The 18,638-nt window shown below is 39.6% G+C and overlaps 1 protein-coding gene across 4 annotated transcripts in view; it reads left to right on the forward strand.

Moving 5' to 3' along the window:
- Nucleotides 1–18,638, forward strand: part of MND1 (meiotic nuclear divisions 1) — a 73,055-nt gene that overhangs the window by 36,742 nt on the left and 17,675 nt on the right. For 2 of the 4 annotated variants that reach the window (XM_055276176.2, XM_055276177.2), the window contains exons 5-6: nucleotides 15,259–15,333; nucleotides 18,237–18,351. In XM_055276176.2, coding sequence (XP_055132151.1) covers nucleotides 15,259–15,333; nucleotides 18,237–18,351 — 190 coding nt within the window. The remainder of the gene's footprint in view (nucleotides 1–15,258; nucleotides 15,334–18,236; nucleotides 18,352–18,638) is intronic. The other 2 variants (XM_055276179.2, XM_055276180.2) reach the window with 2 other exon arrangements.

The raw sequence follows: 18,638 nt of genomic DNA on the forward strand, positions 1-18,638 counted from the left end.
TCTCTGCAAAATAAATAAATAAATAAGAAAAATTAGCCAGGCATGGTGGCTCACGCCTGTAATCCCAGCACTTTGGGAGGCTGAGATGGGTGGATCACGAGGTCAGGAGTTCGAACCAGCCTGACCAGCGTGGTGAAACCCTGTCTCTACTAAACATACAAAAATTAACTGGGCATGGTGATGTGTGCCTATAATCCCAGCTACTCAGGAGGCTGAGGCAGGAGAATTGCTTGAACCCGGGAGGCAGAGGTTGCAGTGAGCCGAGACCACACCACTGCACTCCAGCCTGTGCAACAGAGCAAGACTCCATCTCAAAAAAAAAAAAAAAAGCCAGGTGTTGTGGCACACACCTGTAGTCCCAGCTGCTCAGGAGGCTGAGGCAGGAGGATGGCTTGAGCCCAAGAGATTGAGGCTACAGTGAGCTATGATTGTTCCACATATTTCAGTCTGGGCAACAAAGCACGACCCTATCCCCCCACACCAAAAAAAAGTTATTCACTGTAGATGAAAATAATAAAGAAAATTAAATGGTCTGTTATTCTATCATTCAAAACTAATTACTGTGGATATTTTTATATAATTTTTTCTCTTTTATATGCATGAATCAGGATATTTTTAGCCACAAATAACAGAAAAGTAGATCAAAGTTGGCTTAAATAATAGGAGTTGATTATCTTATGTAACAAATTTGGAGGTAGCTTCTTTCAAGATTTGTTAATCCCACCACACATTGATATCAGAGGTCTGGTCTGGATTTTTTTTTTTTTTTTTTTTTGGCATTTTTTTGATTTTCCTTTTTACATGCAAGTAGTTACTGCAGCTACTATGTCCTACCATGACAACGTCAAAGCAGAAAGAAAGATGAACTGTCTTCTTGGACATCTCTTTTTTTTTTTTTTGAGACAGAGTCTCGCTCTATCCCCCAGGCTGGAGTGCAGTGGCGCAATCTCGGCTCACTGCAAGCTCCGCCTCCCGGGTTCACGCCATTCTCCTGCCTCAGCCTCTCCGAGTAGCTGGGACTACAGGCGCCCGCCACCACGCCCGGCTAATTTTTTGTATTTTTAGTAGAGACGGGGTTTCACTGTGGTCTCGATCTCCTGACCTCGTGATCCGCCCGCCTCGGCCTCCCAAAGTGCTGGGATTACAAGCGTGAGCCACCGCGCTCGGCTTGGACATCTCTCTTTATCCAGGAGAAGTATCCCAGAATGCCTCCTGTCCCAAGTAGGCTTTCTTTTATGTCTTATTGGCCAGATCTGAATTACTTGCTCACGCTGAAAGGATCTAAGTGAAACAAATTCATGCTCTGGGAAGGGACCATCCTCTGAGCACATTACCACCTCAGTCTGAACAGAAATTGTAGTTGTGTTAACAAAGAAGGGCTGGCTTTGGAGAGGCAACTAACAGGATCTGCCAAATTATATCTCTGTGCACTTAAAAGTCACTTTTTCTAAACTGAATTGTGTTACTACTTTTCTATTGACCTGGATAATCCAGAATTAGATATATAATTGTTGAAATTAAATGACTCAAAGATTGTGGGGGGAATAAGGTAAATAAACTAAGATTTTTTTATTGGTAAGTTATTTTAAATAATGCTGAAAAGTATAATATTACAACTCTGAAGCTTATATGAATTTGTGTGGTATAACTTAAGACATCAGAGATTTTTTTTTTTTTTTCTTTTAAGGCAGAGTGCCCAGGCTGGAGTACAGTGGTGCGATCTCAGCTCACTGCAAGCTCCACCTCCTGGGTTCATACCATTCTCCTGCCTCAGCCTCCCTAGTAGCTGGGACTACAGGCGCCTGCCACCACACCCAGCTAATTTTTTGTATTTTTAGTAGAGACAGGGTTTCAACGTGTTAGCCAGGATGGTCTCGATCTCCTGACCTTGTGATCCACCCACCTTGGCCTCCCAAAGTGTTGGGATTACAGGCATGAGCCATTGCGCCCGGCCAGAGATTTATTTTTATATTGATTGTCTGTTTTGCTTTTGTGGCAGGTAGCTTTGGGCTGGGCTTCCAAACCTTCCTCCAGCAATGATTCTCCTTTGCTGTTGAAGCTATTTGGTAGATGAACCTGAGAAGGCTGACCCTACAGCTATAGAATTCCCATTCCCAAACACTCCTCAGTGTTTCATATGAGATACAGGTTTGTGGCAGCCATTCTTCAAAAATATACTCCCCCCAAATCAAACAACCTGGAAAAGATTTATTCTACAAAAAACTGGGCCTACAATTTTGATGCTGCTACCAGGTAGTGGCAGAGTGTCAAAGTTACATATATTCTTGCTTTCCTGGAATAGCCTCAATTTCAATTTGTTTGGGCTGTTTTGCTGCCCCCAAAGCATATCGATATTTTATAAATTTTAAAATTTCAGTATTCATAACATCTCTGGCTGCTATATATATAAAATAAACAAATATATATATATATATATATAAATTTTTTTTTTTAAGAGATAGTCTTGCTGTGTTTCCCAGGCTGGAATGCAGTAGCTATTCATGGCCATGATCCCACTACTGATCAGCACGGGAGTTTTTACCTGTTCTGTTTCCTACTAGGGCTGGTTCACCCCTCTTAGGCAATCTAGTGGTCCCCACTCCCAGGAGGTCACCATATTGGTGCCAAACTTAGTGTAGACACCTGATCAGCGTAGCACACAGCAGCCTAGAACTCCTGGTCTTAAGTGCTCCTTAGCCTCCTAAGTGGCTGAGACTGCAGGGGCACACCACCACACAAGGCTGTGTACTTAGAAGTTTCATAAAAATAACCTTGTTAGGAGGGTGCTTTTTTTCATTTAAAGTCTAGCTCTTACTTGACTCAAGGGCATAGTTTAAACATCCAGGCCTGTATTTCATCACATTCAGATATGGGGCCTTGTTCAGGTTCCTCAGTATTTATATTTACTTAACCATAACTTTTGTATATGATAACTCTTTGAAAAAAATAGCTTAACTTTAGATCCGAAACAAAGCAATCTCCGTTTTAAATTATATTATTATTTTTTAAAGCTATATGCATTCACCTTTCAAACAACCTCTAACACTTTGGTTTACCATCAATCTTTGTTTGGTGGGTTGCTCACAACTCTTGAGCTAGTTTGCCGTTGAATGTGTTCGCTTGCTTTCTTCGCTCTTCTTTAGCTATATAGCCCATGGAAGGGAAGGCGTTAGTTTGCCCTTTTAATTTTTTGAAATCCGAGTCCTCTTGAACCATTCTACTGTAAGAGGCAGAAGTAGAAAAGTAAGAGCATTATTCTCTTAAAAAGATAAAAGCCTTTATGGCCAGGTACTCTAATCACTGAATATTTCTCAGACTTTATAAATTTAATGGGAAGTTTATTTTAACCTGATCTAAATAGAAGTTTAAATCTTTAAGTTAATTCTATTTAAGTAGAAATTATAGTTTAAACTCTTAACTGGTGTTTCTTAGCAAATAATTTGTTTTATTTTAGATCGATGTCTTCTAATAAACAAAATTAAAGGAACTGAATAACATTACATTAAAACATTTAAAATAGTAATTAAACAATATTTTCATTAGAAATTTCAATGGTGGACAATCTTAATTCTCATAAGTATTCAGAAATGCCAGGAGTAAAACTGAATCAAGTATGAGAAACTTTCAGCCTAGACAACTTTAGTGACATGATGGAGACCACTGAACTGGCTAATCTTTTAGGCCTGTTCTTGTCCAATGCTCTTGGGAAAAAAATAGGAAAAAAGCAATTCCACATGTGAAAATAATTTTGCTGATCTTTAGCATCTATGTAGATCTGTTGGGAGGTTCTTTCAGTTTTTATAATACGTAAAAGTAGGACCTTGGCCAGCAAGCCTGAAATTTGTTGAGTATATGAGTATTTCCATGGACTGCATGTGACCCACACACAAAAGTGGGAGAACAAGAGCTCACCTCGAGCTGTGTTAAATTCTGTCCCAGAGAAGGGCATTGAAGCCTAATGGAGAGTCTGTGTACTATGAATCTCTGAAAACCCAGGCTGGAAGGAGATTGGGGGCAAACAGAGAAGCCGGATGGTGAGAGGTGGAATGTTGGGTAGCAATCAGAAAAATTGAATGTGTTTTCTACATCATGTGGATTGCAGCTGGGGAGTGTCCAACAGGGACACCCACAAAGAACCCAGAAGTGTGGCCTAAAAGCATTTAGCTTAAATATCTCCTAGGCCCAGAGAACACTGAGGCATCTTAACAACAATACTTGTTAAGTGTATTTCCTGTCTCATTTGCCTCCTCTCTCTTTCTCTCCATTTCTCCAGGCCTTGGTTGGGATAAGGGACAGGAAGCTGAAATTGCAGTCAGTGGACTGGAATAACTCTAGACTAAAAAAGAGACAAAGATTACGTGCCCTCCCTAGCAGACTGCTGTTGTGACTCCTGAAGCACTCTCCATCATGTCCTTATTACAGAGGTAGCACGAAGGAGAGAGGGAAGGGTAAAGGGCCCATCCGCTTCCAACATCTGATCCCATTTTATTGGACAAAACTTAGTCATATGGCTACACCTGATTTGAAGTAGGCAGGGAAATACAGTTTCTTGTTTTTTTGTTTTTAGCTAGGCCTATTGTCTGAGGTCCTGTTACTAAGAAAGAATGGATATTGGTAGACAATTAGTGGCCTCTGCAACTTAGCCCTCATCTCTGGATTTGTTATAGGAGAACCCATTTCTCAGGTCTAAACAGTCTGTAAACATTCATAAGTTTATATGTAACTTCCTTCATGCATCAGTTGGATTTTGCATGTCTTTGACTCTCAAAATATCTGAATGATTTCTAACTGGATTCTACGTAAGCCTTTGACTGTAGCCATGACTAAGTTCATTGTCCTGACACCGTTAGGCTTCTGTTGGATCTTTCATATCTCTTAACTACTTTTTAATATTTTTAATCCTTCCTAGAAGTTAAAATGGTTCCTTTTAAAATCTGCCTGCTTTTTTTCTTCCATATTTCCGTTTCTTCTTTCTGCTTTTTTTTTTTTTTTTTTTTATTAAGAGCCAAGGCCTCACTCTGTTGCCCAGGCTGGAGTGTAGTGGTGCAATCATGGCTCACTGTAGCCTTGACTTTTGTGGCTCAAGTGATCCTCATTCCTCACCCTCTTGAGTAGCTAGGACTACAGGTGCATGCCACCATGCCCAGCTAATTTTTAATTTTTAATTTTTTTTTTTTGCCAGAGATAGGGTCTTGCTCTCCTGGCCAGGCTGGTCTCGAACTCCTGGCCTCAACCGATCTTCCCACCTTGGCCTCCCAAAGTGTTGGGATTACAGGCGTGAGCCACTATGCACAGCCTATTTCTACTTTTATTAGTTTAGTCTTATTATATCTAGTTGAGGTACTAGTCACTTGTTAGGCTCTGACTCTGCATGACAGTTTGTTTTTTCACATTGTAATTGATTGTGGTCCTATCTTTAGCAGGCATTATTTTATGTGTGTCTCAGCATGTACTTATTAAGTGGCTTCACTTGTCCTTTATGTTTCTTACTTGATGGGATATTCATACTCTTTCTATGTCCATTATTTAGGACTTCTGGACTACATTTCTTAATTCTAGGTTCTTAATGTGTTCCTCAGAGTTGGATTGCTGGAAATTTAACCCTCTGGTTAAGTGGAACATTAATATGCTGTATTCTTGCTAGCTTCACAGAGTGTTTTCTTTTAATGACTACTGTCTTACAGCATATAATGAAAAATAAGTTAATCCAAAAATATTCAACAAACATCCAGTACTCACTACATGCAAAGCAATACCTTAAGTTGTTCATTACCCAGCTATATTTTGTGAAAAGATCTGAGCCAATAATACTGTAACTGTATATGTAGTGGGTACTTTATAAATGCTTACTGAATGAAGAGCTTTCCTGGCATGCATTACTTTATTCCAGACACTCTTATTCTTGGACACTTTGTTGTATGTCCCAAAATAGAGGAATAGGATGTTTTAAATTTGATATCTCCCAAAATTTTTCACAGCCTTCCTAGTTGGCCAGCACTATATGAAAGAGATTATTATTAAAGCTTTATGCATTGTAACAGTTAAAATATTTACTGTGTTAAAGGCAGAAAATCCAGGTTTACTTTGCTTAAAAGATAGAGGGGAGATTGACTTAACAACGTGTTTAAGTTCAAATTTTTCTTTTTTTTTTTTTTTTGAGACGGAGTCTTGCTCTGTCTCCCAGGCGGGAGTGCAATGGCGCGATCTCGGCTCACTGCAAGCTCCGCCTCCTGGGTTCATGCCATTCTCCTGCCTCAGCCTCCCGAGTAGCTGGGACTACAGGCGCCTGCCAACACGTCCGGCTAATTTTTTGTATTTTTAGTAGAGATGGGGTTTCACTGTGTTAGCCAGGATGGTCTCGATCTCCTGACCTCGTGATCCGCCCGCCTCGGCCTCCCAAAGTGCTGGGATCACAGGCTTGAGCCACCGCGCCCGGCCTAAGTTCAAATTTTTCAAAAGTAGAGTATGGTCCAGGCACAGTGGCTCATGCCTGTAATCCCAACACTTTGGGAGGCCAATGCAAGAAGATTGCTTGACTCCAGGGGTTCAAGACCAGCCTGGGCAACATGGTAAAACACTGCCTCTACGAAAAATACAAAAATTAGCCCAGTGTGGTGGTGCACACTTGTTTTCCCAGCAGCTGGGAGGCTGAGATGGGAGGATTGCTTGAGCTCGGGAGGTCGAGGTTGCAGTGAGCCACGATCATGCCACTGCACTCTAGCCTGGGTGACAGAGACCCTGTCTCAAAAAAAAAAAAAAAAAGAACAGAAAAGAAAATGGTAGAGCATGCTTCAGACATCGTTTAAGACTCTGACTCCATTTCTCTGCGTTTATCTTGGCTTTGCCTTTTGTGCGATGCCCATGTCCTCAGGTTGGCTTTCTTCATGATGACAAGGTGGATGCCAGCAGTAATTTGGGCTGTTTGCCTCGTTGTAGCTATGTAGTTTAGAATCCAGAGGGCATGGAGAGTTGTTTCCCACAACCACTGAACAAAAGACTTTGAACTCATGTAGACAGTGGACTTTGGATGATAATGATGTCAGTGTAGGTTCACTGATTGTAGCAAATGTACCATCTTTTGTGGGATTTTGATAGCAGAGGAGGCTGTACATATGTGGAATTAGGTCATATATGGGAAATCTCTATACCTTTCATTCAGTTGTACTTTGAACCTAAAACTGCTCTAAAACATAAAAGTGTTTGGTTTTTTTGTTTGTTTTTGGTTTTTTTTTTTAATGAATGAGTCCAGGCTTGGTGGTTCACACCTGTTATCCCAGGACCTTAGGAGACTGTGGCAGGAGGATCGCATGAGGCCAGGAGTTTGAGACCAGCCTGGGCAACATAGTGAGACCTCGTCTCTACAAAAAAAAAATTTTAATTAGCCGGGTATGATGGTGCACACCTGTAGTCCTAGCTACTCAGGAGGCTGGAGCAGGAGGATCACTTGAGCCCAGCAGTTTTGAGGCTATGATGAGCTATGATTGCACTAGTGCATTCCAGCCTGAGCAACAGTGGGAGACTGGATCACGAGGTCAGGAGTTTGAGACCAACCTGACCAACATCGTGAAACCCCTTCTCTACTAAAAATACAAAAATTAGCCAGGCATGGTGGCACACCCCTGTAATCTCAGCTACTCAGGAGGCTGAGGCAGGAGAATCGTTTGAACCCGGGAGGCAGAGGTTGCAGTGAGCCGAGATCACGCCACTGCACTCCAGCTTGGGTGACAGAGCAAGACTCCATCTCAACAACAACAACAAAAAAGAAATCAAAGTAGACCTAACTATATATGCAGATGTGGAAATTTCTCTGAAAATAGCAAGGCGTAAGACACTACGTAAAGGATAATCCCCTATATGTTTTTAATGTTATCCATATTGATCTATATCTAGATGTAAAGCAATGAAATAAGAAGGATGCACACTGGGCTTTACAGAAGTCACTCTGGGGAGGGGGTTGTAGGGATGGTGCAGAAGTGGAAAGACAAATGAGGATTTTACTTTGAGTCTTTTAAAACAAGAATGCTCACATTTTAATCTTTTGAGAATATATTCATATAACTTAAAAATAATTTTTAAAATAGTAGTTATATATGCTCATATAGAAAACTTAAAAGTATGTTTCACAACACAGAGATAACCATTGCTTAGATTTAATGCATTTTCTTGCGGTGATTTTTGTTTGTTGTTTTTTTGGTCATAGGTAGGCTCTCAATGTATTATAATTTTCCTTCTAGCTTTTAAAAAACTGAGTTGTATCCCACGGGAATTTTTCATTAAAAATACTTTGAAAACACTTCCATTGGTTGTGTAATTATGACATATTTATACCATGAAATATGAACATTTCGCTATTGTTGAGACAAGTATATTGCTCCCATCTTTATATATAAATATATCTTTACAGTGCTTATTGTTTCCTTATGATTAATTTTTAAATGGAATATTATCTTTATTAGAAGATACAGATTTTAAATTTTAACATAAACAAGGCCAGGCTCAGTCATTCATACCTGTAATTCCAACACTTGGGAAGCCAAGGCAGGAAGATTACTTGAATTCAGGAATTGGAGACCAGCCTGGACAACATAGCGAGACCCCATCTCTGAAAAAAAATGAAAAATAAAAAAATTAGCTGGCATGGTGGTGCCTAACTGTAGTCATAGCTATTCAAGAGGCTGAGGTGGGAAGATTGCTTGTGCCTGGGAGATTATGATCACACCACTGCACTCCAGCCTGGGTGACAGAACGAGACCCTGTCACAAAGCAAAACAAGGAAACAAAAAACCCAAATAAATAAATAAATTGTGTGGCTTTTTTTTTTTCTTTTTAAAGCAGAATGGAAATATAACCTTTTTTTTTTTCCACAACATAGTGCACGAATTTTGATAAAGCAGTAGGCTGATCTAGTTGCTTTTGCTATTATCTCTTTCTCATTCTTTGTTCTTTGGCATTCTTTCCCATCTGTGAACGTCTCTATATTCTTCCTTTAGTGCTTCGACATTTTTTTAATTTCTAAAAAAGAATAAATCAGAATTCCAATGCAGCCAGCTTGAATCAATCATTCTGTGTCTTATGAATAGTCAGTTCCTCCAGGCAATGAATTAGCCCTTTAGAAAACATTGGCATTATGTTTCTCAATCCTGATTATCCATATAAGTGACCTGGAATGCATTTAAAAAGAAGCATTGTGTCAGTTCCTCAGATCTAAAGATGAAATCCTAGGCTGGGTGTGGTGGTTCATGCCTGTAATTCCAGCACTTTGGGAGGACAAGGTGGGAGGATCACCTGAGCTCAGGAGTTTGAGACTGGCCTGGGCAACATAGTGAGACCTTGTCTCTACAATAAAAATAAAAAATTAGGCATAGTGGGGCATGCCTGTAGTCTCAGCTACTCAGGAGGCTCAGGTAGGAGGATTGCCCGAACCCTGCATTTCAAAGTGAGCCATGATCATGCCACTGCATTCCAGCCTGAACAACAGAGTAAGACCCTGTCTCAAAAAAATAAATAAAGATGAAACTCTGTTTTTACTAATTATAAGTAGTTTTTATTGTTGCAGCTGCAGTTTTGTTCTGGGTTACTGAGTTTTTAAAAATTATTATTGGCTTTAGTGAAATTTGGAAGTGGATTTGTTACAGTATATAATTATGACACAAGATTTTTCTCAGCCACTTTGCTAACTGGAGACCTCCACAGCCAGCAGCACTCCACTGGCCCCCACCCAGCCCTTGCTCAGCTCCAGGCCTGCTGCTGGAGGTACCCTGCCCACTCAGCCCACCTGTGTTACAGCTTGTACTGCCATTGGCAGTTCCTGAGCTTTTATTCTGCTTCCAAGAAGAACAAGAATATGCTGACAGTTGAAGGGTAAGGATGGACAGAGAAGAATTTCATTGAGTGACAGAACAGGTCTTAGTGGAGAGGGGACTCAGGGAATGGTCCCCTACCCCACAGTCCAGTGATTTCTCTCCCAGTGTGGCTGAATCTGGGGCTTTTATGGGCACAGAATAGGGGAGTACATACTGATTGGTTTGTGAGTATGCAAAGAAAGACTAAAGGCACCACTCAAAGGTGGGCACAGCAATATAGAAAACCAATTAGGAAAGGGTAGGTATATGTAAAATAGGTGAAGGGTGGGGATCAGAGGAAAGCCACCAAATGGGAAGACAGGTTCTCTGTCTAGTCCGTGGATTTAATTTGTAGCTTGGCTTTCAGGCTTTAAACTGTTGCAGCTTGGAGGTGGGGTTCCACCAGGGACCCGCCTCTATCTGCCTAGGCATTTTTCTGCCTCCTGCCATTATCAATTGCATTATAGAATGTTGAAGACTTTGCTCTTTAAAGGAATATTATGGTAAATACCTTTTTATTTATTTATTTATTTTTATTTTAGATGAAGTCTCGCTTTTTCACCCAGGCTGGAGTGCAGTGGTGCGATCTTGGCTCACTGCAACCTCTGCCTCCTGGGTTCAAGCGATTCTTTTGCCTCAGTCTCCTGAGTAGCTGGGATTACAGGCATACACCACCACACCCAGCTAATTTTTGTATTTTTAGTAGTGACAGGGTTTCACCATGTTGGTCAGGCTGGTCTCGAACACCTGACCTCAAGTGATCCACCTGCCTTGGCCTCTCAAAGTGCTGGGATTACTGGTGTGAGCCACTGTGCCCAGCCCATGCCTTTTTAAAAATATAGGCTATCACCTCTCTATTTTTGTAAATGTGGACTTTTGTATTTCTTTTAAAGACAAACATTAAGATGTTTTCTACTTCGGGCTACAGTATTTAGCAGTAATTCATCTTTGTTTGTGAACTAGATAATATTTTTCTATATATAAATATCCTGTGTGTTTTAGTTGGGTTTGTTACTGTAAGAAAATAGATTCTTGTTTAGTTCACTAATTCTCAGAAATGTGGTGTCGCCAACTAGCAGCATCACCTGGGAACATACTAGAAATGCACATTATTGGGCCCCACCCCAGATGTGCTATTCAGAAACTCAGGAGGTAGAGACCAGCAACCTGTGCCTTAAAAAGCCCTTTGGGATCCACTATATGCTAAAGTTTGATAACTACTGGTTCAGATAGTTTATATACGGTGACTAGAAATCTCAGCTTTTATCACTTGAGGACTACATTTGGTTTATTTCCAAGGTGTAGGTTAGGAACTATGGCAGTAGTGCAGTTGTATAGATGAAAAGCTGATAGCATGGGCAGCCCCACAATAATTGCTTTCATTGTTTGTTTCCAGTGGTTGGGATTTTAAGAACTACGCAGTGAGCCAAGAATCCTTCACTATTGAGTTGAACCAAATTGTTTCAGTACTTAGGATAATTAGCAGATGCTTTTCCTTTAATAACATCATTTGGATTTTGCCTTCCTCTATTACCAAGATACTTTAAATGACAAAGCATAAATTCCATGCTTCACATTTGAAATATGTAAGATTATTTTCATAATTAAGGAATTTCTGAATGAGCTCTCTTTCAAATGCTTTTAAGTTGTAAATAATTCCAAACAGATGTATAGTACCTGAAAGGCTCTTAATTAATATAATTAAGGTATATATCCTGGCTGGGTGTGGTGGCTCATGCCTGCAATCCCAGCACTCTAGGAAGCCCAGGTGCACGAATTGCTCAAGCCCAGGAGTTCAAGACCAGCCTGGGCAACATGACAAAGTTCATCTCTACAAAAAAAATACAAAAATTAGCTGGGCATGGTAGCATGTGTCTGTGGTTCCAGCTACTTGGGAGGCTGAGGTGGGAGGATTGCTTGAGCCTGGAAGGCAAAGGTTGCAGTGAGCCGAGTTCGGGCCGCTGCATTCTAGCCCCTGTCTCAAAAAACAAAACAAAACGAAAAAACAGAACTAGCCCGTCTCACAAAAAAAAGGTATATATATATATTTGTGTGTGTGTGTGTGTGAATATATATATATATATAAAATGTCCTTTAATTATTGACTTTTATATAATTAGTAACTTTTTGGATAATGTCTGTCTGGTTATTTTTAAAACACTTCTAATGGAAAAATGTTATGCTAAAATATGCATTTTTTTAATTGGAAAAAATTATTTACTCCTAAATTTAAATGTTATGTATATATTTTAATTAGTTCAGATAGGTCCTTCAGGATGGAATATTAACTTCTTTTTTTTAATTTTTTTTATTTTGAGATAGAGTCTCACCCTGTGGCCCAGGCTGGAGTGCAGTGGTGCGATCTCAACTCATTGCAACCTCCGCCTCCCAGGTTCAAGCGATTCTCGTGCCTCAGCCTCTCGAGTAGCTAGGATTATAGGTGTGCGCCACCACGACTGACTAATTTTCGTATTTTTAGTAGAGACAGGGTTTCCCTATGTTGGTCAGGCTAATATTAACTTTTAAGTTATGACTTTATTTTATAAATGGGAACTCTTTTTTAAAAGAACTAGACTCTGGCTGGGTGTGGTGGCTCACGCCTGTGATCCCAGCACTTTGGGAGGCTGAGGTGGGTGGATTGCTTGAGGTCAGGAGTTCGAGACCAGCCTGGCCAACATGGCGAAACCCCATCTCTACTAAAAATACAACAAATTCGTCAGATGTGGTGGTGGGTGCCTGTAATCCCAGCTACTCTGGAGGCTGAGGCAGGAGAATCGCTTGAACCTGGGAGGCGGAGGTTACAGTAAGCCAAGACTGCGCCATTGCACTCCAGCCTGGGCAAGAAGAGTGAAACTCTGTTATAGATAGATAGATAGATATGCACACACATACATACATATATACATATATATATATATCACACAGCAGATTTTTTTTTTTTAACTCAGGAAGATAATTACTCGCAAGGAGAGGTATAACTGGTTTGTAGTGGTGTCTGCCTGGCATTATCTATAGATCTTGTTCATGCTATGGATTAGAATCAGTGACTGGAGAACTGTTAAAGGAAAGCTTGCAACGGTCCCTTTATGTGTACTGAGAAGTGAAAGATTTCCCAAAGCAAGGATAAACCTACCAACTTTTTGAAGATAGTATTTCTGAATTTTAAGCAAAAAAGAGTATCTAAATATTATCCACTCTTTACATATAACTAGATCATATTGTGAACAGTTAGTTTTTTGTTGTTGTTTTTTTTGGGGGGGCGGTTTAGTTTTTCTTTTGAGATGGAGTCTCACTCTGTCACCCAGGCTGGAGTGCAGTGGCACGATCTCGGCTCACTGCAAGCTCCACCTCCCGGGTTCACGCCATTCTCCCACCTCAGCCTCCCAAGTAGCTGGGACTACAGGCGCTTTCCACCACACCCAGCTAATTTTGTTTTTATATTTTCAGTAGAAACGGTGTTTCACCATGTTAGCCAGGATGGTCTCGATCTCCTGACCTTGTGATCCGCCCGCCTCAGCCTCCCAAAGTCCTGGGATTACAGGTGTGAGCCACCATGCCCGGCTGTAAACAGTTAGTTTTTTATAATCAGCCAACAGAAATTAAATCTATCCAATTATTAATTATTTTCTAAATGTTTATAATTCAAGAGTGAGGGAAGAGTGGAATATTTTTTAAGAAGGCCCTTACCTAATCACATGAAACTGTAATTTCTAACTAGTTTATAGCAAAAGATGTGGAGAATTTAGTATTCGAAATTCCCTGTGATTATCTGTTTACTTGTAGACCCAGGTGAGATTAATAAAATTGAGAAAAGAAGCCAACACTCTGAAATTAATCAGTCCTTTTTGATGTGTAGGCCTACCCACATGCCAATCAACATTCAATATCTGTAGCCTCCTTATGCTAGTATTGTTTAATCCATTTCCACATATAACTTACCTACTTTCTAAGCTGAGTAAAAAGTTTGAACTGATGACTTTTAAGACACATAAAACAGGCGGAGTACCAGGGTACACACTTGTGATCCCAGCATGTTGGAAGGCCGAGGTCGGAAGATTGCTTGAGCCTAGGGGTTCAAGACCAGCCTGGGCAACATGGCGAAACTCCATCTTTAGAAAAAATTTTTAAAATAGCTGATTGTGGTGGTGAACACCTGCAGTCCCAGCTACTGGGAGGTGGAGGTTGGAAGATGGCTTGAACCTGGGAGGCAAAGGTTGCAGGGAGTCATGTTCGTGACACTGCACTCCAGCCTGGGTGCCAGAGTGAGACACTGTCTCAAGAAAAAAAAAAGAGAAAAAGATAAAAAACATAGCTAAAATTGGCAACAGGCTAACAGATTCTTTTCTTCTTTGAGAACATAATATGTAACTATGCAATTCCTTGTAAAGTACTTTATTTAATAATAAGTGACAAATTTATTATTGACTTAGTGAAATAAGTCAGGTATTTTGAAAAGACTTTAGTCAGAAGTGAAATAAAATTTGCAGAGAGAATTTATATAAAAGATTTTTTTGGATTTTCAAATTCAATTTCTTTCTTTTTTTTTTTTTTTTTGAAACGGTCTCACTCTGTCACCCAGGCTGGAGTGCAGTGGGGTTATCACAGTTCACTGCAGCCTGAAGCTCCCAGGCTCAAGCAGTCCTCACAACCTCACACCTCAGCTTCCCGAGTAGCTGGGACTACAGGCTCATGCCATCATGCTTGGCTAAATTTTTTTGTATTTGTTGAGATGGGGTTTTGCCGTGTTGCCCAGGCTGGTCTCCAGCTCCTGGGATCATGCGATCTGCCTGCCTTGGCCTCTCAAAGTGCTGGGATTACAGGCATGAGTCACCGTGCTTGGCCTTCAAGTTCAATTTCTAACTAAATAATAGACCTCAAGTTACTTGGAGTAGGAGTGGGGAACCTAATAAATGGAGACTCTGTGGAAAAGATTAAAGGCATGATATTCGTTTTATCTATCTGCATGGAATAAAAACAAAATGTTTTTTAAACTCTTTTTTTTTTTCAGTGTACCCTAATGATTCATGGTCCTTGGTTTTCTTCAATTGGAGAAATTAGTTCCCAGTATAGTGTTTGACTTTGTTTTCTTTTTTTTTTTTTTTTGAGACGGGGTCTTGCTCTGTCGCCAGGCTGGAGTGCAGAGGCACAATCTCAGCTCACTGCAACCTCAGCCTCTCGAGTAGCTGGGACTACAGGCGTGCACCACCACGCCCAGCTCATTTTTGTATTTTTAGTAGAGATAAGGTTTCACCATGTTGGCCAGGATGGTCTCTATCTCTTGACCTTGTGATCCGCCCGCCTCGGCCTGGGGCAAGTGCTGGGGTGTGAGCCACCGCACCCGGCGGACTTTGTTTTCATCAGCTACTACATGTCAGTTTATCTTAGCAAGCTGTTTTATTTGTTTTTGATTCTCTAGTTGTCTGAGGGAAGTCAAAAGCATGCAAGCCTACAGAAAAGCATTGAGAAAGCTAAAATTGGCCGATGTGAAACGGTAAGTTTGTGTCTATAGATTCTTTTAATAATGGCAATTCTAAATATTAGAGTAAGGACACAGAGCTTCCTGTGAGAAGGATGCATTTCTACCAGAAGAGAAGGGGATCATAGCCAAGGATAGGAACGTTTGATCTCGTAGGATTCACTAATTGTGAGTCTAGATTTTATTATTATTATATATGGCAGCATAGCATAGAAGCATAAACCCTAAAGCCAGACTGCCTGGGTTTGAAACTCTCCTAAATTCTGTTTTCACTTTTCTCTACTGCAAAATGGGGAATAACAAAATCTATTATACTTCATTGGATTATTGTGTGGATTAAACTAGTTAATATTTGCAAAGCACCTAGAAGAGGACCTGGTACTTGGTAAGCCCTAGATAAATGTTTATGTAAATTTTTAAGAGTCTTTTAAAAAATTTTTTTGCATAGAACAAACTGAAAACCATCAACATAGTATCTTTGGCCTTGTAATATTTTAAAATTTTTAAAATAAATATTGACCTACTATTTTATTTTTTAAAGTACAATATTTTTCTAAGTATTAGATTAGAGATTTTGAAAAATCATTTCACTTTCTGTTTTCATCATTATCTAAACTATAGATTTATGACTTTAAAAAATATTGAAGATCAAAATGAACCACTAAGCATTTCATCCGGGTCTCTATTTGTATCACTTGATTGGGAAAGAAAGCAACTGGAAAACTTGTCGCATAGTAGAAAGGGATATAGCAAAGCTTTACAGCGGCTTTATGCTTTCAAAGTTATTTCACGTACATTCTTTTATGTGAATCATCAGCACAGTCACAGTTAGGAATTGGAGAATAGTCATTTCTGAAGAATATTCAAGGAAAAGTAAACTGGGCATAACCTGAAGCTGTTCTGTTTCCTCTTCAGTTGACAGTAGCAACTACCACTTCTTTATTTGTTCCTTTTGTTTGTTTTTTTTAAACACTGGCAATAACTTGTAGAACTACCTTCAACTAATGGTGACATATGCTTGCCCAGAAGTTGTCAGCCAGTCTACTGTTAATCCACTGGAACAAGTGCATCTTGGGGGAAAAACCCACTAGCAAACATAGTTGCCGCCTGCAGATATCAGAAGAGTTTAGTGGTTCAGAAACGTTCCTAAGAAGGATGAAGTATTGTGCTCATCCTCATCTTACCAGCCAGGACTTTTCAGAACTACCTAGCCCCTATCTGCTAGATATTATTCTTGATGATGGTGGTGATCCTGCTGTTGGTAAAGAAGAAAAATAGCTGACGTGTATTCTGCTTACTCTGAGCCAGGCAACTACTGTTCTAAATGGATTTTGTGTATTTATTGAATCCTACCAGCAGTCTAGGGAGGTGGCTACCGTTATTGTCTCCATTTTGCTTTCAAGGAACTGGAGGTACAAAGAGGTTAAATACTTTGGCAAAGATCTCAGTGATAGTGATTGTCTAAGATTGTTTGAATGCATTATACCTGGAGAACTATCATTATATTCACATTGGGTGTTCACCACTCTGCTTCTCCTGTCTTTTTTTCTCCTCTTGATTTTGTTTTGTTTTGTTTTGTTTTTTGGTTTGTGTTTTAGAGATGGAGTATCTCTGTATTGCCCAGGCTGCCCTTGAACTCCTGGGCTCAAGTGGTTCCCCTGCCTCAACCTCCTGAGTAGCTGGTACTACAGGCAGGCACCACCACACTTGGTGACAGTGTTCCTTTTGAAGCATGTATAATTTGGGTATTGATGGCAAATAATGACCATCTTCTTATATTCTAGTTATTTTAAAATCTCTCCTGAGCTGTGCTAATACGACATACACTAACCATGTGTGGCTATTTATATTTAAATAAAAATTAGCTACAATTAAATTTAGTTTCTCAGTCACAGTGGCCACATTGCATATATTGAGTAGCCACATGTGGCTAGTGGGTCTTGCAGTGAAAAGTGCAGACCTAGAAAGTTTTCCTCACTGCTGAGAGTTCTGCTGGGCTGTGCTGCTTCTGAGCGTGCTGCTCTGTATATGCAGTCTCTTGTACAAATGCTAGCAAAGGAACTCTCTTCACTTTGGAACCAAAAGGAACAGCTAAAAGCAAAGTAGAAAAATACAAATAAAAAAATACAAGGTAGCTAGCAACCTTAAGAGTCGTGTTAGGCAGTTTGAACTTTACTTGATTTTGCCTCGGATTTATCCTATGATTCTGTACTATAATCTTTGTCAACATTTGGTTTTTGTTTGGGCTTACTTTTCAGGTTTCAGAAATACAAATTGAATATGTATAGCACTATGACTTCTACCTGCTAGTGAGAAATATGGCTAGACATTTCAAATGGTTTTTATTGGATCATATTGTATTTTGAAGCTTTATTCTGGTTTACCTTTAAAGAATAGGTGGTGGGAGGCCTCAAGCTACAATTGTATTATTTCTTTAAATGTATATAAAATATAAAGGATATATTAAAATATTCTTAAAAATTGAAAAATTGTCTAGAACACTTTTAAAGATAATTGTATAATGATCGATGTTGTCTTAAAATGTTACTTGCACATATAGACATAATCTTGTGAAACTACTCAAAAAGTAGTATAATTTTTTTCTCTAACATACGACGACATGGTCATCTTAGAGTTCTAACATGAACCTCTCACCTATTTATGATCATTCCATTCTACATATTAACTCTCATTTAGTTATTCAATATATATAAAAGATACTTGAGATTTCAGGACAGATGAGAATTGAGCTTGTTCTTATATGTGAATATCTGTGTGTGTATACTTATATATATAATGTCAAAAGTCTAATGCACATCATTTATAAGAAATAAAATGAAATTGTTATAAAATGTATTACCTTACAACATATAGAATTTTGTTTGTCTTAATTGAACATAAAACTATCTGGAATGCAGGAAGAGCGAACCAGGCTAGCAAAAGAGCTTTCTTCACTTCGAGACCAAAGGGAACAGCTAAAGGCAGAAGTAGAAAAATACAAAGACTGTGATCCACAAGTCGTGGAAGAAATACGTAAGTTTGTGTCATACCTTAGGGATCTTTAACTTTGATAATGAAAAAGACTTTATATTTCTAGTTGCCTTCTAACCATTCTCCATGTATATGAGAAAATAAAACCAGTTAAGATAGTATTCTGTTTGTAGTACTCTAATTTTGTATTTGTAACATAGTAGGAAAATATTGCTTTAGTATTGCCATTAAGAAGTCTTAATGTGCCAGGCACATTGGCTTACGCCTATAATCCCAGCACTTTGGGAGGCTGAGGTGGGTGGATTGCTTGAGCTCAGGAGTTCAAGACC

This window comes from Symphalangus syndactylus, chromosome 4 (genome assembly GCF_028878055.3).
Source record: "Symphalangus syndactylus isolate Jambi chromosome 4, NHGRI_mSymSyn1-v2.1_pri, whole genome shotgun sequence".
Lineage (NCBI taxonomy): Eukaryota > Metazoa > Chordata > Mammalia > Primates > Hylobatidae > Symphalangus > Symphalangus syndactylus.